We start from the raw sequence: 24611 nt of genomic DNA on the forward strand, positions 1-24611 counted from the left end.
AGTCCACACCAACCCTCTGAAGTGTATCCCACCCAAACTCATTCCCCTATTACTTTACGTTTTCCTCCTAACTTACACATACACCCCTGAACACTACGGGCAATTTAGCATGGCCAATTCACATAACCTGCACATCTTTGGATTGTGAGAGGAAACGGGAGCACCCGGAGGAAACCCACGCAGACACGGGGAGAAAGTGCAAACTCCACACAGACAGTCGCCCGAGGCTGGAATTGAATCTGGGTCCCTGGCGCTGTGAGGCAGCAGTGCTAACCCACAGCCACCATGCTGCCCCAAAGTTTGTTGCTGGGCTGGGCGTTAACAGTGAGCAGAGAGGTGATAGGAGACCATGACTTGTTGTGGGCTCGGTTATGGATAGAAGAGTTTTGGATAAGCTGAAGCCGGGTGCAAGGTGAACGGCTAGCCAGGTGTATATTGGAGTAGTCGAGTCCGGAGATCACAAAGGTAAGGATGAAGGTTTCAGCAGCTGTAAGCAATAAGTGGTGGCCCCGTCAGACGTCTAGGAATATTATCATGATGTGACCTTTTGTGTGAGGAGTTGGGTGAACTGATGATGGGATGAAGAGAGTGAAGAATGCTTATTGGAGAGCAGAGGAACAGAGAGTTTGGGAGATTGTGAGACGGAGAGAGGGCGAGGCTGTGGAGGTATTTCAGCTCAGGAATGAAAAATTTTAGGAATTTTGTTGTTGGAATTTAGTGTTGGTCAGAGATCCTGCAAGCAGGATAGGGTATGAGCAGTAGAGATTTTAATGAGCTAAAGTTTATGTAGGGTGAAGAACTAGAAGACCACTGGTAAATATAATTTGTGATGATGACTTGTGGCATTTCTTTAGCCTATGGTTGTCAAGCAACAGGAGCACGCTTTTTAAACACCTCGAGCCATTCTTGAACGTTTCCTATTGACCGTGATCCAGATTAACATCTTTGAAGTTTGGCAAACTGTTTATAAGGTATTATAGCTGCTTATAAATAATTTGATTCATGCCTTGAAGATGAAGAGGAAACGTAAGGAGCCCAGAAGCCAGTGAAAGACAAGAATTTAGGTTACAACAATTCCCAACGGAAAGAAATAAAGAAAAATCTTGCATTGTTATAGCAACTTTCATGATCTCAAGGTATTGTAACACCCTTCAAATAAAACACCCTGAAAGTTGTAACAGGAACCAGATAAATACATGCTCTTCCTGTCTGTAGCGAGTTTTTTTTTGGTCTGTCCCAGTGAGACGTGTCTGGATGATGTGATGAAATGGAGATGAGAATGAGGTCAAGTGTGCAGATTCTCTGAAGGATTCCTGCATTAATCTAACAGCCTGCCAAGCAAGGCGCTGTTGCAGAATTATCAAAAGCAACTGGACCGTTCACATCAGCTGAAAGCATGTTTCTGGTTAGTGCACAGGAGCTCAACTTTGATTAATCTGAGGTTAACTGGATCTTTGAGGAAGTCAAACCTAGACACAGATGATTCCAAACTTTGATCTTCAGCTCTCTCCCTATTATCTCTCCCCATCCCGACCACCACCCCCACCATCACCATTACCCTGCATCACCTCAACTCTGAACTAGGCCACAACAGTCACAAAATAAGCCTTGTCTGATTGAAAGACCATTCCTGCAGTGTTCACAAACAAGCCTTTCATTAGAAAAGCAGCAGAAAAATTGACTTAATCTCCTTGCCCCTTTAAAAAGTGCAGATAACTTCATGGGCAAGGCCTACCTCGAGGTGTCAGGACACGTTTAAAGCTGCTAACCATTTGTGCACAGCAAGATTCCACTTACAGCCGTGAAATGACTGGATCCCTCAGACTGTGTTATTTATACAGAGGGATTGGATAAGAAGGAAAGTATTTGCTGGCTGTGACCTCCGAGTGTAACCTCGCCTCACAAACAGGAATTCAGGAGAAACCGCTCCATAGAGTTTATGGAACTTGCTCACACAGGCAATAGTTGAGGTAATAGCATCGATGTGTTTAAATGGGTGTTAATAAATACAAGAGGGATAAAACCATGGAAGGACTGGTGGATAGGGTGAAGTGGAATAGGATGGAGGATGCACATGTGAAACATAAACACAGGGTTCGACCAGATGGACAGCACGGATGTAAATAATGAGGAATTACTTTATGTTAGTATATCCCTGAAACTTTCAGTTTGACCAGATCCAACTTACCGTTTATTTAATTCTTTATCTGCCCTCGCATAAAATATTCAGATTAGACAGGGACTGGACAGTACACAGTCTGACTGTCTCTGTGTCTGTAGAAGGACTGGACAGTACACAGTCTGACTGTCTCTGTGTCTGTAGAAGGACTAGACAGTACACAGTCTGACTGTCTCTGTGTCTGTAGAGGGACTAGACAGTACACAGTCTGACTGTCTCTGTGTCTGTAGAGGGACAGGACAGTACATAGTCTGACTGTCTCTGTGTCTGTAGAGGCACTGGACAGTACACAGTCTGACTGTCTCTGTGTCTGTAGAAGCACTGGACAGTACACAGTCTGACTGTCTCTGTGTCTGTAGAGGGACTGGACAGTACACAGTCTGACTGTCTCTGTGATTTGATCAAGATCAGGCTATGGGAGGATGCTGTGCTCTTTCTGCGGTCCCATCCTTCCTGTCAGAGGCTGACAGTTAACGTTGTCACAGTTCATGTCGGTTGGCTATATGACATGCAGCAATAGACTTCCTGTTACCTCCACCAGTTGTGATGAGATTGGCCAGTCCTTACTCATGAACTTTGCTGGTAAGTAATCCAGGGTGTAGTTGCGGTCACCTTGACAAGGCAGTAGTGGTGGGTTTCCAGTGGATCACTTTCAAGAAGTGTTAATATTCAAGCAAATTGGGAATGTAATCACTTCACCTTCCTTCTGTGTAGCATGTCCAATATCTTTGTACACCCTCCCTGTCAGAACTGTGGGTATCCCTACACTCCAAGGACTGTAGCAGTTTAGGAAGACAGCTGACCACCACTTTCTCAAGAGCATCGATACTATAAAATCATAAAACATAGGAGAGGAAGGCCATTCAGCCCAGAAATGTGCCCTGTCATTCAATGAGATCATGGTCGATCTGATAATCTTCAACTGCCTACTTTGGGAATGAATAGAAAAACGTAGAGGAACATTAAAAAGTGCTTGTCCCTGAGAAATATTAGTTTCCACATAGTTCGATGGTCCCTTTCTGTGGTGCCAACCTTTTATTTCCAAATTATTGATGGTTTTCTACTGAACAAATCTATTTGTTTGTAATCTGTGCACTGGCCCAGGGACTAACTACAGTTGTGAAGATGTTTTAACGTGCTGTGTGCACAGACAGATGACCCTGAATGGTTGTCAAGTCTGAAGGACTGAGTGCTCAATGCTAATAAAGCGACGGGAGTGCGTGCGTCAGAATGATATAGAGCTGTGACTCACACTTCAAGCTTTTTAGAAAATGAATGTAGTGCTCCCACAAAGTGGTTAGTGGACTATGTCATTCATTTGTATGAGATGTTAAGTGCTGTAGGAAAATGTTGGAGCACTTTTACTCTTTATTTGACAGTCCTTTTATAAAATAAAAAAAATATTTTGAGCTTTCGCTCCTGCTTGGCAATATTATGAACACACACTGCAGCGCTAAATAGGGCAAGAAATTTGAGGCCCAGTCACTTACACCACATGATGAACCGTGTGAGTTTCTATGCCTGTCAGTAACGTATGGTTTTCTCCTGGGGTGGGGGAGGAGTGACTTTGAATGATCATCCAGTGACTTTCTGCAACAGATTCCCTGTTGACCATCGTCAGATCTGTGAAACGTCACTCACCCGGAATGCAAATTATTCAGTCTGATTTGAAGATGTGACAAAGTCTGAAGTTTGTTAAGAAATTTGCCTCCTGTATTCCCCAATAAACACAGACTGTTGAAGGGGTTCTAATATAAATCTGCAAAATTTCAAACAGGGCTAGACAGGGTAAATGCATGAAGGGTGTTCCTGATGACCAGGGGAGTCCAGAACCGAGGGTCAGTCTAAGAATATGGGCAAAGTTAAAAATCACGCAACACCAGGTTATAGTCCAACAGGTTTATTAGGAAGCACTAGCTTTCAGAGCGCTGCTCTTTCATCAGGTAGCTACCTGACAAAGGAACAGCGCTCTGAAAGCTAGTGTTTACAGATAAACCTTTTGGACTATAACCTGGTTGTGGCGTGACTTTTAATTTTGTCCAGCCCAGTCCACACTAGCTCCTCCACATTAAGAATATGGGGTAAACCATTTTGGATTGAGATGAGGAGAAATGTCTTCACCCAGAGACTGTGGAATTCTCTGCCACAGAAAACAGCTGAGGACAAAACATTAAATGTGTAGGAATTAGAGATCGTTCTAAGGCCTAAATGGATTAAAGTGTAGAGAGCAGCAACAAGGTACTGAGTTGGATGATCAGACATGATCATGTTGAATATGGAGCAGGCTCGATGGGCTGAATGGCCCAATCCAGCTCCTATTTTCTATATTTCTATGTTCGTCCCTTTGACCTTCTTCAATAACTACCTCCATCCCTCCCATAGTCTGCAACAAGCACAGATGGAATCATGTTATATTAAACAATTAACCGGTTTGTTCTGTAGCCAAATTAAAAGCACTGTCCCTTGGGTTTGATTGATTGGAAGTTTGAGATGTACGGCTCATTTAACGCACTCCATCTGCAGAGCATAGCCTGGGATTGACTTTAATGGAAATCGCTTGAAAAGCTCAGCAAGTCTGGCAGCATCAGTGAAGAGAAATCACAGTTAGCATTTCGGGTCAGGTCACTCTGACTCAGAATGCCAAGTGTAAACTTTGATTTCTCTCCAGAGATGCTGCCAGACACGCTGAACTTTTCCAGCCATTTCTATTCCTGTCTCTGATTTACAGCATCCGCAGCTCTCTTGGGTTTTTATCTGGCGCTGACTTTGCTGTCCCTCTCCTTCTGTTTTTCAGGGTGCATGCTATGCTTTGGTCAGTCAACATTCTTCCGTTTTAACCACCCAGCCGAGGCGTCCAGGATGAAGAGCATGATGTCCGGGAACCGGAACACTCCCGTCTCCTACTGCCATTCTCCAGGTATGGTGTTCCTCTGCTTAACCTCATGCTGTATTACCCTGACATACCCTGGATGGGTTCACAGATGGAAGCATCTGGAGCATAAGGCTGTGCCTTTATTCAAGGAGAAAGTGAGGTCTGCAGATGCTGGAGATCAGCTGAAAATGTGTTGCTGGAAAAGCGCAGCAGGTCAGGCAGCATCCAAGGAGCAGGAGAATCGACATTTCGGGCATGAGCCCTTCTTCAGGAATGAGGAAAGTGTGCCAAGCAGGCTAAGATAAAAGGTAGGGAGGAGGGACTTGGGGGAGGGACGTTGGGAATTCGATAGGTGGAAAGAGGTTAAGGTGAGGGTGATAGGCTGGAGTGGGGGTGGGGGCGGAGAGGTCAGGAAGAAGATTGCAGGTTAGGAAGGTGGTGCTGAGTTCGAGGGTTGGGACTGAGACAAGGTGGGGGGAGGGGAAATGAGGAAACTGGAGAAATCTAAGTTCATCCCTTGTGGTTGGAGGGTTCCTGGGCGGAAGATGAGGCGCTCTTCCTCCAACCGTCGTGTTGCTATAGTCTGGCGATGGAGGAGTCCAAGGACCTGCATGTCCTTGGTGGAGTGGGAGGGGGAGTTGAAGTGTTGAGCCACGGGGCGAATGGGTTGGTTGGTCCGGGTGTCCCAGAGGTGTTCTCTGAAACATTCCGTAAGTAGGCGGCCTGTCTCCCCAATATAGAGGAGGCCACATCGGGTGCAGCGGATGCAGTAAATGATGTGTGTGGAGATGCAGGTGAATTTGTAGCGGATATGGAAGGATCCCTTGGGGTCTTGGAGGGAAGTAAGGGGGGAGGTGTGGGCGCAAGTTTTGCATTTCTTGCGGTTGCAGGGGAAGGTGCCGGGAGTGGAGGTTGGGTTGGTGGGGTGTGACCTGACAAGGAAGTCACGGAGGGAATGGTCTTTTCGGAACGCTGATAGGGGAGGGGAGGGAAATATATCCCTGGTGGTGGGGTCCGTTTGGAGGTGGCAGAAATGCCGATGGATGATATGATGTATATGGAAGTTGGTGGGGTGGGAGGTGAGGACCAGTGGGGTTCTGTCCTGGTGGCGATTGGAGGGGTGGGGCTCAAGGGCGGTGGAGCGGGAAGTGGAGGAGATGCGGTGGAGGGCATTGTCGATCACATCTGGGGGAAATTGCGGTCTTTGAAGAAGGAGACCATCTGGGTTGTACGGTATTGGAACTGGTCCTCCTGGGAGCAGATGTGGCGGAGACAAAGGACATGGGAATATGGGATGACGTTTTTACAGGGGGCAGGGTGGGAGGAGGTGTAGTCTAGGTAGCTGTGGGAGTTGGTCGGTTTATAGTAAATGTCCGTGTTGATTCGGTCGCCCGAGATAGAAATGGAGCAGTCTAGGAAGGGGAGGGAGGAGTCTGAGACGGTCCAGGTAAATTTGAGGTCGGGGTGGAAGGTGTTGGTAAAGTGGATGAACTGTTCAACCTCCTCGTGGGAGCACGAGGCAGCGCCGATACAGTCATCAATGTAGCGGAGGAAAAGATGGGGGGTGGTGCCAGTGTAGCTCCGGAAGATGGACTGTTCCACATATCCTATGAAGAGGCAGGCATAGCTGGGGCCCATGCGGGTGCCCATGGCTACTCCTTTCGTTTGGAGGAAGTGGGAGGATTGGAAAGAGAAGTTGTTCAGGGTGAGGACCAGTTCAGTCAGTCGAAGGAGAGTGTCAGTGGAAGGGTACTGGTTGGTACGGCGGGAAAGGAAGAAGCTGAGGGCTTTGAGTCCTTCGTGATGGGGGATGGAGGTGTACAGGGACTGGATGTCCATGGTGAAGATAAGGCGTTGGGGACCAGGGAAGCGAAAATCATGGAGGAGGTGGAGGGCGTGGGTGGTGTCCCGAACGTAGGTGGGGAGTTCTTGGACGAAGGGGGACAGGACTGTGTCGAGGTATGCAGAGATGAGTTCAGTGGGGCAGGAGCAGGCTGAGACAATGGGTTGGCCGGGGCAGTCAGGTTTGTGGATTTTGGGCAGGAGGTAGAAACGGGCAGTGCGGGGTTGTCGATCACGTCTGGCACCAGAGCTGGTCAGTGTAGCTGGTCTGGAGCTACACTGGCACCACCCCCCACCTTTTCCTCCGCTACATTGATGACTGTATCGGCGCTGCCTCGTGCTCCCACGAGGAGGTTGAACAGTTCATCAACTTTACCAACACCTTCCACCCCGACCTCAAATTTACCTGTGAGGTTGGAGACGGTGGATGGGAGATCCCCTGAGGTGATGAGGTTATGGATGGTCTGGGAGATGATGGTTTGGTGGTGGGAGGTGGGGTCATGGTCAAGGGGGCAGTAGGAGGAGGTGTCCGTGAGCTGGCGTTTAGCCTCAGTGGTGTAAATCAACATGGTCCTAGACCTCTCCATTTCTATCTCGGGCGACCGAATCAACACGGACATTTACTATAAACCGACCGACTCCCACAGTTACCTAGACTACACCTCCTCCCACCCTGCCCCCTGTAAAAATGCCATCCCGTATTCCCAATTCCTTCGTCTCCGCCGCATCTGCTCCCAGGAGGACCAGTTCCAATACTGAACAACCCAGATGGCGTCCTTCTTCAAAGTCCGCAATTTCCCCCCAGACGTGATCGACAATGCTCTCCACCGCATCTCCTCTACTTCCCGCTCCACCGCCCTTGAGCCCCGCCCCTCCAATCGCCACCAGGACAGAACCCCACTGGTCCTCACCTTCCACCCCACCAACCTCCATATACATCATATCATCCGTCATTTCCGCCACCTCCAAACGGACCCCACCACCAGGGATATATTTCTCTACCCTCCCCTATCAGCGTTCAGAAAAGACCACTCCCTCCGTGACTCCCTTGTCAGGTCTACACCCACCACCAACCCAACCTCCACTCCCGGCACCTTCCCCTGCAACTGCAAGAACTGCAAAACCTGCGCCCACACCTCCCCCCTTACTTCCCTCCAAGACCCCAAGGAATCCTTCCATATCCGCCACAAATTCACCTGCACCTCCACACACATCATTTATTGCATCCGCTGCACCCGATGTGGCCTCCTCTACATTGGGGAGACAGGCCGCCTACTTGCGGAACGTTTCAGAGAACACCTCTGGGACACCCGGACCAACCAACCCAACCACCCAGTGGCTCAACACTTCAACTCCCCCTCCCACTCCACCAAGGACATGCAGGTCCTTGGACTCCTCCATCGCCAAACCATAGCAACACGACGGTTGGAGGAAGAGCGCCTCATCTTCCGCCCAGGAACCCTCCAACCACAAGGGATGAACTTAGATTTCTCCAGTTTCCTTATTTCCCCTCCCCCCACCTTGTCTCAGTCCCAACCCTCGAACTCAGCACCACCTTCCTAACCTGCAATCTTCTTCCTGACCTCTCCGCCCCCACCCCCACTCCAGCCTATCACCCTCACCTTAACCTCCTTCTACCTATCACATTCCCAACGTCCCTCCCCAAGTCCCTCCTCCCTACCTTTTATCTTAGCCTGCTTGGCACACTCTCCTCATTCCTGAAGAAGGGCTCATGCCTGAAACGTCGATTCTCCTGTTCCCTGGATGCTGCCTGACCTGCTGCGCTTTTCCAGCAACACATTTTCAGCTGTGTCTTTATTCAGTAGAATGTTATGGAGGTGCTGGTGTTGGACTGGGACGAACAAATTCAAAAATCCCACGACACCAGCTTACAGTCCAACAGGTATAATGACAGCATTTAAAAGGCATCTGGATGGATATATGAATAGGAAAGTTTTAGAGGGATATGGGCCAAATGTTGGCAAATGGGACTAGATTGGGTTGGGATATCTGGTCAGCATAGATGAGTTGGACCGAAGGGTCAGTTTCCGTGCTGTTCATCTGTGTGACTGTGTGAGGCTTATTTGAAATGAAAAGCTTTCGGAGCGTCGCTTTGTAAGCTTGTGATTTCAAATAAATCTGTTGGACAATAATCTGGTGTCGTATGACTTCTGACTTTATTGAATGAAATAGTGTGTGCACCTGACTGGTTGAGATGCGGTATGCTTTTCTCAAAAATTCATAAATGGGATCTGGTCATAAGTGGCAAAGTTAGCGCTTATTGCTTATTCCCTTTGACAAGGTGCATTCCGGACCACCTGAATGTGACTTGCTCGGCTGTTTCAGAGTCCAGCAATGTGCTGTGGGTGAGGAGCCGTCTATCAGACCGACCCGGGAGAGATGGCAGATTGCCTCCTGTATAGATCATCCATGAACTCAGTGTGTCTTAATGACAATCCATTAGTTTCACGGTTACCACTCTATTGAGTCTCTTTATATTCTCCAGTTGAATTAAATGCCCAATTACTTGAGGATTTTTGAACTTATATCCATGTTTCACTTGTCCAGGCGCGTGCATTGGGAGTCCTGTAACATAACCACTGCGCAGCCATTCTAACTGTATGTACCATAGGCACCAGTATAGACCAGTTGGGCCAAATGGCCTGATCCTGTGTCTGTCCATTCAGTGTAAGTCTATTGATGCAATGTGCCTAGTGATTGGAAGGTTTGCATGTCGGCAGTTCAGTGCAGTAGGTGGCTTACTAAACTAATAAGCAGCCTCGTGTAATCATCCAGATCACATGAGTTCAAATGGCAGTTTGAGAGACAAAGACTCCAAATAAAATCTTGGCACCAGTAAAGACACCAACTAAATTGTTAGATTGTCAGTAAAAACACAACCAGTACACTAATATCCTTTATAGAAGGAAAGCTGCTGTCCTTACAGAGTCTGGGCCTTTACGTAGCCGTTCTATAGATAGCCACAGTGACATGGAAGCTGAATAAACACACACAGAGTGAAAGGAAAAAGAAGGATCTGCTGATAGCCTGAGGTGCAGGGGAGTGGGAGGACGTTCACGTGGGCCATAAGCACCAGCTGGATGGAATCACTGGTTTCTTTGCTGTGAATTTGAAATGGTTGTGCGTTGACTGCCGTGTGAAGTTTCCGTCGAATAAAGTTGTCCAAAGGCAAGAGCAGCTTCAAGATAATAGAACAAGAGCATTTTGTTCCTTTGCTCAACACCGTCACTCCTTACATTAAACTATTTCCTCTCAGAGAGACTGCCTTTACTTGCAATGTACAACTCAGGAATCTGAGGGTGGCCTGGTGACTAGTAAGGCTACCTCACAGCACCAGGGACCCAGGTTCAATTCCTGCCTCGGGCGACTGACTGTGTGGAGTTTGCACATTCTCCTCATGTCTGTGTGGGTGTACTCTGGTTTCCTCTCTTTTAATACATTGATGCATGGAAACTGGACAGAAACAGACATATGTTCCATCCAACCTGTGTTGGTGTTTGCCCTCAAGGTGAGCAAATAGTTCTTACAACCTATTCCCGCACTCCTTTATCTCCAATTTCTCCAGATTCTGGATCCGAGTGATCACGATTGTTGACGTCAGTTAGATGGACTTTCACCAACTTTATTAAATCTCTGGAGAAACTCACCGCTGTCTCCTAACTCATGACTTGGTGCTTTTGTGAATATAGCGAATCTCTCACAGTCCGAGGCCTTTGTTACTCTCTGGGACATCTCCTACATTCTAACAATCTCCAGGCACAAGCATTTCATCACCAATTGAGCTTAACCAATATCTTCCATCAATCCTCCATTGCTAATTAAGTATTCACATTCAGTTTTCTTTTCATCATTGAAGGGGTTGATTTACTCCATTTATTGAGAATTGATTTCTTTAACCTGCATGACCCTAACAGTCTTAACATGTGCTTAATCCTGGGCAGCGTTCTGAACAATTATTCCAGTCCATTCCATGGTTTGCTGAAATTGCCACTTCACTCAATGTCAGAATTCTTACAGTGCAGGAGGAGGCCATTTGGCCCATTGTATGTGACCCTGTGCATTTTTCTTTGCCTTTTCCCCACAAACCTATGCACTGTTTGTATTTAAATGCAGTTTTATGCCCACTTGGACACATGGATTGACTCTGCCTCCACCACTCGACCAGCCCAAACCACTCACTGAGTAAAAAGGTTTTGTATCTCACCTCACATTTCTCCAATGCTGTCCTGAAACAGCACCCCTCTGTTAGAAACCTGATCTAGAACTCCCACTGTTACAAACATGGTCTACACTGTAACCCCATAGAGCCAGCATCTCAACTGCTTTTCACCCAAGCGTTGATAGGAGCCCATGGAGAGTCCAGTCCCTCTCTGATATCTCCCCAAACCTGACAACCCATTTTGTTTGCTTTTCAGTCTTCCCTCGTTGGAAATTCATCACAAACTTTGCTCGATATTTTCTCATCAACCTGTTCAGAGATTTTATTACACAACTCTGTCACAGGTTGGACCTGAATCTGTGTCTCCTAGAGGTAGCAACACTATCCTGCACTTCGAGATCCAATCTCATAGTCCGGGAACCCTGCACTGCCCGGTTCTACCTCCTTCCCAAGATCCACAGCCCTGACCACCCTAGCCGACCCATCATCTCAGCCTGCTCCTGCCCCACCGAACTCATCTCCATCTACCTCAATACTGTCCTATTCCCCCCAGTCCAGGAACTCCCCACATACATTCAAGACACCACCCACGCCCTCCACCTCCTCCAAGACTTCCGTTTCCACGGCCCCCAATGCCTCCTCTTCACCATGGATATCCAATCCCTCTACACCTCCATCCGCCATGACCAGGGTCTCCAAGCCCTCCGTTTTTTCCTCTCCCGACGTCCCCAACAGTACCCTTCCACCGACACGCTCATTCGTTTGGCCGAACTGGTCCTCACCCGTAACAATATCTTCTTCAAATCCTCCCACTTCCTCCAGACCAAAGAGGTAGCCATGGGCACCCGTATGGGCCCCAGCTATGCCTGTCTCTTTGTCGGCTATGCAGAACAGTTCATCTTCCATAATTACACCGGCACCACTCCCCACCTCTTCCTCCGCTACATTGATGACTGCATTGGCGCCACCTCGTGCTCCCGCGAGGAGGTTGAGCAGTTCAACAATTTCACGAACACATTCCACTCTGACCCTAAATCACCTGGACCATCTCTGACACCTTCCTCCCCTTCCTGGACTTCTCCATCTCCATTAATGACGACCGACTTGACACTGACATTTTTTACAAACCCACCGACTCCCACAGCTACCTGGATTACACCTCTTCCCACCCTACCTCCTGCAAAAATGCCATCCCGTATTCCCAATTCCTCTGCCTCCGCCGTATTTGCTCCCAGGAGGACCAGTTCCATCACAGAACACACCAGATGGCCTCCTTCTTGAGAGACCGCAATTTCCCATCCTGCGTGGTTAAAGATGCCTTCCAACGCATCTCGTCCACATCCCGCACCTCCGCCCTCAGACCCAACCCCTCCAACCGCAACAAGGACAGAACGCCCCTGGTGCTCACCTTCCACCCTACCAACCTTCGTACAAACCAAATCATCCGCCGACATTTCTGCCACCTCCAAATGGACCCCACCACCAGGGATATATTTCCCTCCCCACCCCTTTCCGCTTTTGGCAAAGACCGTTCCCTCCGTCTGGTCAGGTCCATGGCCCCCAGCAACCCACCCTCCCTTCCTGGCACCCTCCCTTGCCACCACAGGAACTGTAAAACCTGTGCCCATACCCCCTCCCTCACCTCCATCCAAGGCCCCAAAGGAGCCTTCCACATCCATCAAAGTTTTACCTGCACATCCACCAATATCATTTATTGTATCCGTTGCTCCCGATGCGGTCTCCTCTACATTGTCAGACTGGGTGCCTCCTAGCAGAGCGCTTTAGGGAACATCTCCGGGACACCTGCACCAATCAACTACACCGCCCCGTGGCCCAACATTTCAACTCCCCCTCCCACTCTGCCGAGGACATGGAGGTCCTGGGCCTCCTTCACCACCGCTCCCTCACCACCCGACACCTGGAAGAAGAACGCCTCATCTTCCGCCTCGGAACACTTCAACCCCAGGACATCAATGTGGACTTCAACAGTTTCCCTGTTTCCCCTCCCCCCACCTTACCCCAGTTCCAACCTTCCAGCTCAGCACTGCCCCAATGACCTGTCCTACCTGCCAATCTCCCTTCCCACGTATCCACTCCACCCTCCTCTCTGACCTATCACCTCCATCCCCACCCCCATTCACCTATTGTACTCTTTGCTACCTTCTCCCCAGCAGCCCCCCCCATTTATCTCTCCACCCTGGAGGCTCCCTGTTTCTATTCCTGATGATGGGCTTTTGCCCGAAACGTCGATTTTCCTGCTCCTCGGCTGCTGCCTGACCTGCTGTGCTTTTCCAGCACCACTCTAATGTCGCCTCTGGTTTACAGCATCTGCAGTCCTCACTTTTGCCTACTAAGATGAGACCATTGAGAGGGCATTTGAGAGCAGACTGAGGTTCTGGACAAGCATTCTGGTGGAAGGCAACTCCTGATCATTGCCCTGGTCAACACCAGCAACAACCCTAGCCCAGTTAAATCAAATCACAACATCCATCTTGTGTGGGGGATATTAAATTCCATCCGTTTTTTGATAGTGAAGCATCTTTCGCTCTTTTATTGTGTAGGATAAAAATTATGGCTATTGTTGTGACCAGGGATCTTGATAGTTTGGGATCTTCAATCACTAAAAGCAAGACATGGAGTTTACATTTTGAGATGTTCAAAGAGAGTCATAAGACTGTAAGACGTAGGGGTTAAATTAGGCCATTCAGCCCACTGAGTCTGCTCTGCCCTTCAGTGAGATCTCAGCTGATCTACTAATCCTCAGCTCACCTTCCTGCCTTTTCCCCCATAATCCCCCTGATTCCCCACTGATTAAAACTCTCAGCCTTGAACACCTTTAGCATCCCAGCCTCAAAAACCCTCTGCAGTAAAGAATTCCACAGATTCACTACTCTGTAAGAGAATAGATTCCTCCTCATCTCTGTCTCAAATATGTGGCCCTTTATTCTGAGATGACACCCTCAGGCCCAAGACACTCCAAAAGGGAAATAGCCTCACAGTATCTACCCTGTCAAGCCCCCCTAAACAGTCTTGTCTGTTTCAGTAAGGTCGTCCCCCATTCTGTCCAACTCCAGTGAGTCTGAGCCTAATCTACTGAACCTCTCCTTGTAAGCCACTTCCTCTATCAGCTTTGCAACATACAGTGCTGGGTCACCGCTGGGCTGGATGGAGGAAGGTCAGGTTAAGTCAGCCATGCAGACAATGTGTGAGTATGGTTTGCATCAATAATGGTCATTCAGTAACTACACTGTTCAACCTGCATTAGCCACAATTGATCAGAAGGTCAGTGCTGTAGATTTCTGTTTGATTGGCAGGCTGAGTGGACACCTTACTAGAAGAATAGGATGTTTATAAAAAAAAACACTTGTCCTTCTTATCAAATCCCTCCCTGAGTGTGCTCCTGTCTCTATAATCTTTGTTGGCCTCATAATCCTCATAGCTCTCTATTGTACAAAGTGATAGATATGAAAGGATTAATCTAAGAGCTAAATTGAAGCCCTGTCCACTCTACTCAAGAACACAGCCCTCTGCATGGAACATTGTGCAATTTGGAGCACTTTAATTAGGTGGCATGATGGCCCAGTGGTTAGCACTGCTGCCTCACAGCACCAGGGCCCCAGGTTTGATTCCACTCTCAGGTGACTGTCTGTGTGGAGTTTGCACATTCTCCCCGTGTCTGTGTGGGTTTCCTCTGGGTGCTCCGGTTTCCTCCCACAGTCACAAAGGTGTGCAGGCCAGGTGAATCGACCATGCTAAATTGCACATAATATTAGGTCCATTAGTCAGAGGGAAATGGGTCTGGATGGGTTACTCCTCGGAGGGTTGGTATGGACTGGTTGGGCTGAAGGGCCTGTTTCCACACTGTAGGGAATCTAATCTAATTGGAGCGAGTCAAGTCTCAATCTCCTCATATTACAATCTCTAACCCCTATATAGTTACCGAGAAGTAATAAGCCAGATCTTGTTACTGAAGTACTAAACTCTTGTACAGATTTTGTTACTAAAATCTCCTCTACAGAGATTTGGTCATGGTCCATCCTTCATCACAGACTCCTGGAAAGTCCCGGTAGCCAGCCCTTACCATCATTATTCTAACAGTCTCTGTGCTCCTGCAGAGCTACAGCATCGTCATCTCTCAGTGGCAGCCCTGCCTTCAGCTGCCTGAACCCTAAACTCCCTAAATCTCTCCACCTCTCAATCTCTTCCTCCTCCGAGAAGGCACCTCTTAAAATCTGCTCCCTTCGAATTCTTTATAGGTTTCAGTATCAAATCAAATCAAATCACCAGGGTGATTGTTGGGAATTAGACAGGACAAATGGATCATAATCAGGAAGGAGAAACCAGAGACAGGAAATTGAGTTGGATGTGTCCTACACCACGAGGGAAAGGTGACGGTGTGACGATGCTGCTCAAAGTTATTCTGTCCTTGGTTTTTACTTCAGTGGAGTCGTAAAAACAGAGGTTCCGATAGGTCTGGGAATATCTACTTGAGAAAGCTTATAAGTATTTTTTAAAACAATAGATTTAAGGGTGAGAGAGGGAAAAAAATTAAAAGGGACCTAAGGGGCAACATTTTCATGCAGAGGGTGTGTGCTGCCATTGGAAGTGGTGGAGACTGGTACAATTATAACATATAAAAGGCTTTTGGATGGGTATGTGAATTGGAAGGGTTTATAGGGATATGGGCCAAGTGACGGCAAATGGGACTAGATTGGGTGAGGATATCTGGTTGGCATGGACGAGTTGGATCAAAGGGTCTGTTTCCGCGCTGTACGTCTCAATGACTCTATGACTTGTACAAAGGAAAGGGAGTGGCCAGTTCTCCCAGTTCACGGTTTGGTTTGGTTTGGTTTGGGGTTTGGTTTCAGCAAACTGCTGGTCAACTCTTAGCTGGAAACCCAGAGAAACTTCAGGACCCATAGAAACAGCTCCACGCTGATCCTCTCTCTCTCTCTCTCTCTCTCTGACATCTCTCCTGTGAGAACCTGTGTTTGAATTTACCTTTTTTTGCCTAAGGGGGTGTTTATGAGAATGTTGCAAGTATTTGGCACAGCACCAGTAAGTTGGGATAGACTTGATTGAGTTTTCAGATAGTTATATTATTCTAAGTTCCATTTTCATTTCTTCAGGTGTAAATAAATTGTTTTGTTTAAAACTGAGTAGTTGGACCAGCTACATCTCTCCAGGAATAGCTACACTCTACACCTGCTTAAAACAACTGGAAAAGTTAGGGTCTGGGCTACCTTCTTGAAATGCTTTAAGGGGGTCTGGCCTGGTCTATAACAATGATGTCATAGCAAAGTGGACTATAATCCAGAAGCCCAGGCAAATGGTCTGGGGGGTGGGGGTATAGTTCAAACCACACCACAGCAATTGGTAGAAGTAAAATCAATAAATCTGGAAATTAAACTCTCCGTGGTGGTAATCATGATACGTCTTCAAGTGGTGTAAAGACCTGCCTGGCTTCCCGTTACAGAAGGAAACCTACTGCGCTTACTTGATATGGCCTACATGTGACTCCAGGCTCATAGGCATGTGGTTAACTCTGAATCACCCTCTGAAAGAGGGCGTGGACTGCAGATGCTGGAGAGTCAGAGTCAAAATGTGTGGTGCTGGAAAAGCACAGCAGGTCAGGCAGTATCTGAGGAGCAGGAGAGATGACATTTTGGGCACATTCCTGATGAGGGGCTTATGCCTGAAACGTTGACTCTCCCGCTCCTCAGATGCTGTTCTGTCCTGAGTGCTTTTCCAGCACCACCCTTTTTGACTCTGAAAGATTAGGAATGAGGAGCAAACGCTAGTTGTGTTGCTCACATCCCGTGGAAGAGGGAAAAACAAACTGCTGGGAAGAACGATCCTGCGGTCTCCATGGCAACAGAATGCGTTACTGCTGGCTGTTTGCACAGGAGTGAGAGCAGCAGTGTGACAGTGTTTACTCAGGATGTGGGAAAATTAAACCCTGCTGCTGACCTCAGAGCACCGTGGCCTTTAGCTGTATCCGTGGTAACTGAAAGGGGAGAAGCTGTCAGGTATCGGAGTTGGGAGGAGGGGTGGTTCAAGAAGGGATGTTGCTGGAACGATCTGATAGTGATGGACAGTGCAGTGGGGCTGATATTGGGCTGGAACTGGGAGTTCTCCAGGCTCCTAAACTCAGAGGAAACCTCGTTAATCCATTTAAACCCCCCCCACCCCCAGTCTTCCTCCTTCTGTAATTCCTGTCTGCCATCCTTCCTGAGTGCACCAAATCATTCCACAGACTCAAGGATCTGGCCTCAGTTTATTGGGGCCTTGGGTTTCAGTTTATTTTGGAATCTGGCTTCAGCATTTTTATGATTTGGGGTTTAGTTTGTTTTGGGAATTCAATGTTTGGTTTATTCTTGGTTTTTGACGATTCTGCTTGGAGCGAAAATATCCCATGGGTCTGTCCCAGTTAACGAGGTAGGTTTTTAAGGAGGATGCTGAAGCAGAGAGACACACAGGGAGTTAGGGAGGGAATTCTAGAGTGTGGGACTCAGGCAGCTGAAGGCCTGGCCACCAATAGCAGAGCGATTAAAATCCAGTCAGATGCAAGGTGCCAAAACTGGAGGAGTGCAGAGATTGCAGCAAGTTAGAGCTGGTGGAGATTACAGAGAGGCGGGGACGTGGGGCTAGGGGTGGGGAGAGGATGTGAACCTCTGGGTAAGAAAGTTTAAATCGTAGCCTGACGACACTGTGAACCAGTATTGGTCAACCAACACAGGGGGTGATGGGTGAACAGGACCTGCTGCATTGGGATGGTTCATGGGAATTCTCTGACCCAGAATAAGACAGGATGGTATCCTCATCCCTGAGACATTGGGGAATTGTCACAGACAATTCAAATCCACGAAAAACAGGAGAAGAGTATTTGCAAAGTATGATTTGCATGTTGTGCTCAGGATTAAATGAGGACTGAGAATATTGGAAGATCTCACAATGTGTAGTGACTCTCTGTCCAGGCTGCCTTCCTTGGACTGAGAGGGTTAAGCTCATGTGCAGTGCTGGCATAGGACACTTTAACAGTTTCCAGCTCTCCCTTTCACAATGTGTCAATTGTCTCAATGAAACAATGGAAAATAATCAGCCTTCATGAGAAAATTACAAAACTATGTGACGTTTCATAAGCTGAAGGCAGCCTTGTTTTCAGGATAGGGCAGAGGCCTGCATCATTTTATCCCCAACAGCATCCTCACACTCACAAAAACTACAGTTCTTCAGAAAGGTCTGACAAAGTCAAAGTTCCATTGTGTTGAATCCAACTGATCAATGTCTTGTCCTTGTGGGAGTGCACATAACACGTTCCGTAGAGATGGCTGTGATTCATTCAACTGCAACGTACTCTCTCTGTAAAAATGCTTCTTCACCTTCACTTGTTAATGTTGAGCCTTCTCTCAGCAGTGACTGACTCAGATAGAGAATGAGATGGACTCAGTTCTTTCCACACTGTTCAGGGGACCCAGAAGCAAAATCCAGTAAAACTTGAGAATGCCACACACTGGTCTCACTCGCACTTTTGCAAGCGGTGGTCCAGTGTGTTAATTTCCAAAAATGAATTTTTAAAAACTATTTCTGAGGATGTGCATGTTGCCTGTGAAGGCAGCAATGAGTGACCCTCAGATTGTAAGCTCCTTCTTCAGTACAGTGCTGTGCTTTGCTTGGCCATTTCAGAGGGCATTTCCGAATCCACCATATCTGGGGGCACAGGCCAACTTGGGTAATGTTGGCAGACTTCCCTCCCGAAAAGGGCATTTTGTTAAACAGCTGGGCTTTTAACCTAAGAGTTTTTGGGTCATCATTACTGAGTCTAGCTGTTAATTCCAGATTCCAGCATTGCATCGAAATTGCCCAGCTGCGGCAGTAGGATTTGACCTTGTGTTACCTGATTGGAGGCCTCAGGCCAGTATGTCCAGTGCTGTATAGCAATGTTAGCAAGCCCTCTTGTGGGCAGCATTCTCTGTCTGAGAGGAAAGAGGTTGTGGAGGCATGTCTCGCTGCAGAATCCTGAACCCAGAGCCCAGGCCAGCACTCCGAGCGACGGGACTCCACAATTGGTGCAGTCAACTTGTTCTCTGGGCTGGTCTGAAAGATCCCAAGACATGAGTGAGGTTTCAGATTGACACTTAGTGTTCGGTAGCCATGGTCTTGAGTCTGTCTGGACTAGAATCAGTCAGCAGTTATAGCGTGTTGTTCAGTGATAATCAGGAAAGCCCAGCCAGTCAGGCAGCATTCGAGGAGCAGGAGAGTTGATGTTTCGGGCATAATCCCTTCATCAGGAATGAGGGGGTGGCCTCAGGGAGAAGATAACTAGGAATATGATAGATGAAGGTGGGGGAGAAGATGATAGGTCGGAGAGGAGGGTGGAACAGGTCGGTGTCTGCCTGTCCTACCTGACCATCTCCTTTCCCATCTATCCGCTCCACCCTCCTCTCTGACCTATCACCTTCTCCCCCACCTTCATCTATCATATTCCCAACTACCTCCCCCCCCCCCCCCCCCCCAGCCCCACCCTCCTCCCATTTATCTCTCAGCCCCCTGAGGCCACCCTCTCATTCCTGATGAAGGGATTATGCCCGAAAAGTTGACTCTCCTGCTCCTCGGATGCTGCCTGACCGGCTGGGCTTTCCCAGTGCCACACTTTTTGACTCTGATTTCCAGCATCTGTAGTTCTCACTTTCTCCTAGTTCAGTGGTAATCAGACTACTTTAGTTGGATTTTTAAAAAAAAACCTCTTCCTTATTTTCCTTATTTCTTTCCATGACCTCAATCTCTCCCTCCTCTGTGACCACACCTTGACGTACAGCCCTCAGAGAAGTCTGTGCTTCACTGGTTTCGGTTTCTTGAACACCCTTTTCATTTTAATCCCTCCACCAATATTGTGACCATGGAATTCCTAATCCCTGGAATTCCTCTTCTATACCTTTCCCCCTTCTCTTCCCCACTATCCCCTTTATTGTTCAGCTGCAGTTGCTCCAATTTCTCAGTTTGTGTCTCAGTGTTAACATTGGTCCGTTAACCACCAGGGAAGCACCTTTGGGTTTTTTTTAGCTGTTATGTTAAAGATTTTATAGAAACTGTTACAACCTGTACCTGGCAGAAATTCCCAAATTGTTGAGCTCCTGGGTGAGCAGATTGAATTAATTTATGTTTTTAAAGGAATCCCTTTAACCAGACTTTCTTGAGTTGATTAGCTCTTAGAAATGAAAAGAAACAATAATACAAAACATACAGACACAGATTAGGAATAAAAAGTGAGTCTGGCAATGATATAAGTTTTTAAAAAAAAGTGCAGATCAGTCTCAGTCATTTATGAAGAATAAATAGTAAAAAATTGCATCCGTTATGTTATCAGCAGGGGTGGCTTTAGTAGATCAATTGTTGATTTCAAGTTTCTTGGCTTTGCTGGTTAAATGAACTTATTTCATCCTCACTCCTTTCAGCGGTGGTTGGTTAGCAGCGCTCAGAGTGAAAGAGTGCCTTTTCCTTTCCTTTACCTGCAGTGCAGTGGTAGTTAATGGTTGCTTCCAAGGTGTGACCTTCACTGTACACTAGTCCACACACAGTCATATGTTGAGCCATTGGCACGTGCAGTCCAGTGGTAGCAATGGGCTGTTCACCCTTTTCTTTCATACATTCCTAATGAGTGCACAGAAATATATCTACAGGGGACAGCTTCCTACTGAGACATTTTGAGTAGTCAGCCTCTGGTTACCTCTTCCATTTTACACGGGGTTTTCCTGACACTGCCCAGGGCCAACACAAGACTGTGCCAGAAAGTCACTGAATTTAAGTCCACGCTCATCTTGTGATTCTAAAAGTTCCTCTTCTGAAGAAAGATGCATGTTAGAATTAAGAGTTGCAATATGTCCATGAATTCTCCAAGGTTCCGATCCGTGGTCACAACAAAATGCAAGTTGCCGTTTGGTTTTGCTCCTGGCCCCGTGCACCACATCTTGCGTTTCTTACATTGTTTTGTCTTCCAGTTTCTCCCCATGTCTTGTCAAGGCAGAGGAATGATCCCTTGGCATGATTGCTCCTCCCAGTATCTCAACCAAACAACTGTTTGTCATTTTTGTTGCAGATGGTTTGGGATGAATCACAGCAGAACTGATTCACATCTAAGCACGCACATTCTGTTGTGAGTTCTCAGACAAGAGTCTGCGGTGGGCCGTCTGGATGGTGGACCAGCCCCACCTGCTCATCCACTCCCTCGCCCAGGGCCATTTGGAGCCTCATAACATCACTCACCTCCCCCTTGTTTCACAGACCAACATCCACGTGGCAGCGAAAGAGTTACAAGGATTTCATAATAAATCTGTTATATAGCACCGACACTGGTTTCCACCTTTCTCTTCTGAACCCTTTCCCTGTCCAGAAACCAATTCCCCTCCCCCGCCAGTCCCACCCAGGTTTTTTTTAAGAGAGTAAACTCCATCACCCAATCACAATAACTGCCCCACAGTAACTATAACCGAAAAGTTAACAACCAAAAATGGGACAACTGAAACAGACTCAGTCAAAAATATCATCAGTTGGGAAGATAATTGTCTCCAGACCCCATGGCACCCATTTATCCAAAAAGGCTTCCAGGTTATTGTTGAGAACGGTGTGCTCTCTCTCCCAGGACACCGGGGAATACACATAGCTGTGTTCAGGTGGCAGGAGTTGGGATTATGTTTGTCTCCACACCCATGCTCTAGTGATAGTTACTTTAGCCAGGCTCTGGAGCAGGCCCATAAGGAGATCCTGCGACCTGCCTACTCCCCCCTCCACAGCAGGTGCCCAGGAACGTTGGGGGAGGGGCTGTGCAATCAGGAGGACAATGGGAGATTTTGCAAATAAAGAATAAAGGATTTGCAATCTGCCACAAACAATGTACACATGATGTTCCTGATGAAGGGCTTTTGCCCGAAACGTTGATTTTCCTGCTCCTCGGATACTGCCTGACCTGCTGTGCTTTTCCAGCATCACTCTAATCTTGACTCAATGTACACACGATCCCATCCCTGCACAGCACCACAGGATAGAAAGATGACCTCCAGTGTCCAGTGCCTTGCTCCGACTAGTCACTGGGTCTCAGGGTCTCAGGAGTCACGTAAAAACACAGCTCTCCTTCCTTTCCGATTTAATTTGGAATTTAATAATCGGATAGGAAATCACACAGATTTATGACCAATGAATGGCGTTGCGAAACATGATGAATATTTCCACTCCAACCTTCAGCAGACCAACTGCAGTCTCTCAGACTTTAGCTTGGCCTGCTGGGATGATAGTCCATTGGTTTCTCCCTGCCTGTGATGGGATGAGATGATGTGAGGATAGCACCCATGTACCATAATCATCCTTGCCAGAGTGCTGGCCTAACGGACTGAATTTTCCTTCCTTCATCAGCTTTTTAGTTCGCATTCTGATATGGTGCAGTCTCGTGTATGATTCCTGATGATGTAAACATTCATGGAAATCTTCCAATCCCAGTATCCTCCATCAAGCCCCATACAATCTTCCGAATTGTATGAGCCCATTTCCTCCGGTCCTGCATGACAATGTTCTGGACGTCCATGAGGGAGTACGCCACTTTGAGCCAGCAGCTGTTTGTCGATATTAATACCCATGTCCTTCTGAAGACCAATCAAAGGCATTGACAGAGAGACAAGTAAAGAGCCCCTAAATTTCCCCACACACAGTTTCTCTCATTCAAAGAGCATCACCCTGGAACTGACCTCAAACCTCCCCACTGTGTTCCAACACTGCTTCAGATATGATCACTCACCTCAGCATTGACGAAACTAGCTATAAAATGTTCTTGGGGATGGATGTGATTACCGCACAGTGGGGATGGATGTGATTACCGCAGAGTGGGGACGGTTGTGATTACCGCACAGTGGGGACGGATGTGATTACCGCACAGTGGGGATGATTGTGATTACCGCACAGTGGGGATGGTTGTGATTACCGCACAGTGGGGACGGTTGTGATTACCGCACAGTGGGGACGGTTGTGATTACCGCACAGTGGGGACGGATGTGATTACCGCACAGTGGGGACGGATGTGATTACCGCACAGTGGGGACGGTTGTGATTACCGCACAGTGGGGATGGAAGTGATTACCGCACAGTGGGGACGGTTGTGATTACCGCACAGTGGGGATGGTTGTGATTACCGCACAGTGGGGACGGATGTGATTACCGCACAGTGGGGACGGATGTGATTACCGCACAGTGGGGATGATTGTGATTACCCCACAGTGGGGATGGTTGTGATTACCGCACAGTGGGGATGGTTGTGACTACCCCACAGTGGGGATGGTTGTGATTACCCCACAGTGGGGATTGTTGTGATTACCGCACAGTGGGGATGGATGTGATTACCCCACAGTGGGGATGGATGTGATTACCGCACAGTGGGGACGGTTGTGATTACCGCACAGTGGGGATGGATGTGATTACCGCACAGTGGGGATGGATGTGATTACCCCACAGTGGGGACAGTTGTGATTACCGCACAGTGGGGACGGATGTGATTACCGCACAGTGGGGATGGATGTGATTACCCCACAGTGGGGACAGTTGTGATTACCGCACAGTGGGGATGGATGTGATTACCGCACAGTGGGGATGGATGTGATTACCGCACAGTGGAGATGGATGTGATTACCCCACAGTGGGGATGGATGTGATTACCGCACAGTGGGGTTTGTTGTGATTACCGCACAGTGGGGATGGATGTGATTACCGCACAGTGGGGATGGATGTGATTACCGCACAGTGGGGATGGATGTGGTTACCGCACAGTGGGAATGGATGTGATTATCGCACAGTGGGGATGGATGTGATTACCCCACAGTGGGGATGGATGTGATTACCGCACAGTGGGGACGGTTGTGATTACCGCACAGTGGGGATGGATGTGATTACCCCACAGTGGGGATGGATGTGATTACCGCACAGTGGGGACGGTTGTGATTACCGCACAGTGGGGACGGATGTGATTACCGCACAGTGGGGACGGATGTGATTACTGCACAGTGGGGATGGTTGTGATTACCGCACAGTGGGGATGGATGTGATTAACGCACAGTGGGGATGGTTGTGATTACCGCACAGTGGGGATGGATGTGATTACCCCACAGTGGGGATGGATGTGATTACCGCACAGTGGGGACGGTTGTGATTACCCCACAGTGGGGATTGTTGTGATTACCGCACAGTGGGGATGGATGTGATTAACGCACAGTGGGGATGGTTGTGATTACCGCACAGTGGGGATGGTTGTGATTACCGCACAGTGGGGATGGTTGTGATTACCGCACAGTGGGGATGGATGTGATTACCGCACAGTGTGGATTGTTGTGATTACCGCACAGTGGAGACGGTTGTGATTACCGCACAGTGGGGACGGTTGTGATTACCCCACAGTGGGGATTGTTGTGATTACCGCACAGTGGGGATGGATGTGATTACCCCACAGTGGGGATGGATGTGATTACCGCACAGTGGGGACGGTTGTGATTACCGCACAGTGG

At 48.0% G+C, this 24611-nt stretch overlaps 1 protein-coding gene across 23 annotated transcripts in view; it reads left to right on the forward strand.

The window, feature by feature from the left end:
- LOC122540584 (pleckstrin homology-like domain family B member 1) overlaps positions 1-24611 on the forward strand; it is a 413532-nt gene that overhangs the window by 198533 nt on the left and 190388 nt on the right. For all 23 annotated transcript variants that reach the window (XM_043676461.2, XM_043676462.2, XM_043676471.2 and 20 more), the window contains one exon: positions 4974-5096. In XM_043676461.2, the coding sequence (XP_043532396.2) occupies positions 4974-5096 (123 nt within the window). The remainder of the gene's footprint in view (positions 1-4973; positions 5097-24611) is intronic.

This window comes from Chiloscyllium plagiosum, unplaced genomic scaffold, assembly GCF_037043375.1.
Source record: "Chiloscyllium plagiosum isolate Xiang-an unplaced genomic scaffold, Cpla_swu_hap1 HiC_scaffold_29, whole genome shotgun sequence".
Taxonomy (NCBI): Eukaryota; Metazoa; Chordata; class Chondrichthyes; order Orectolobiformes; family Hemiscylliidae; genus Chiloscyllium; species Chiloscyllium plagiosum.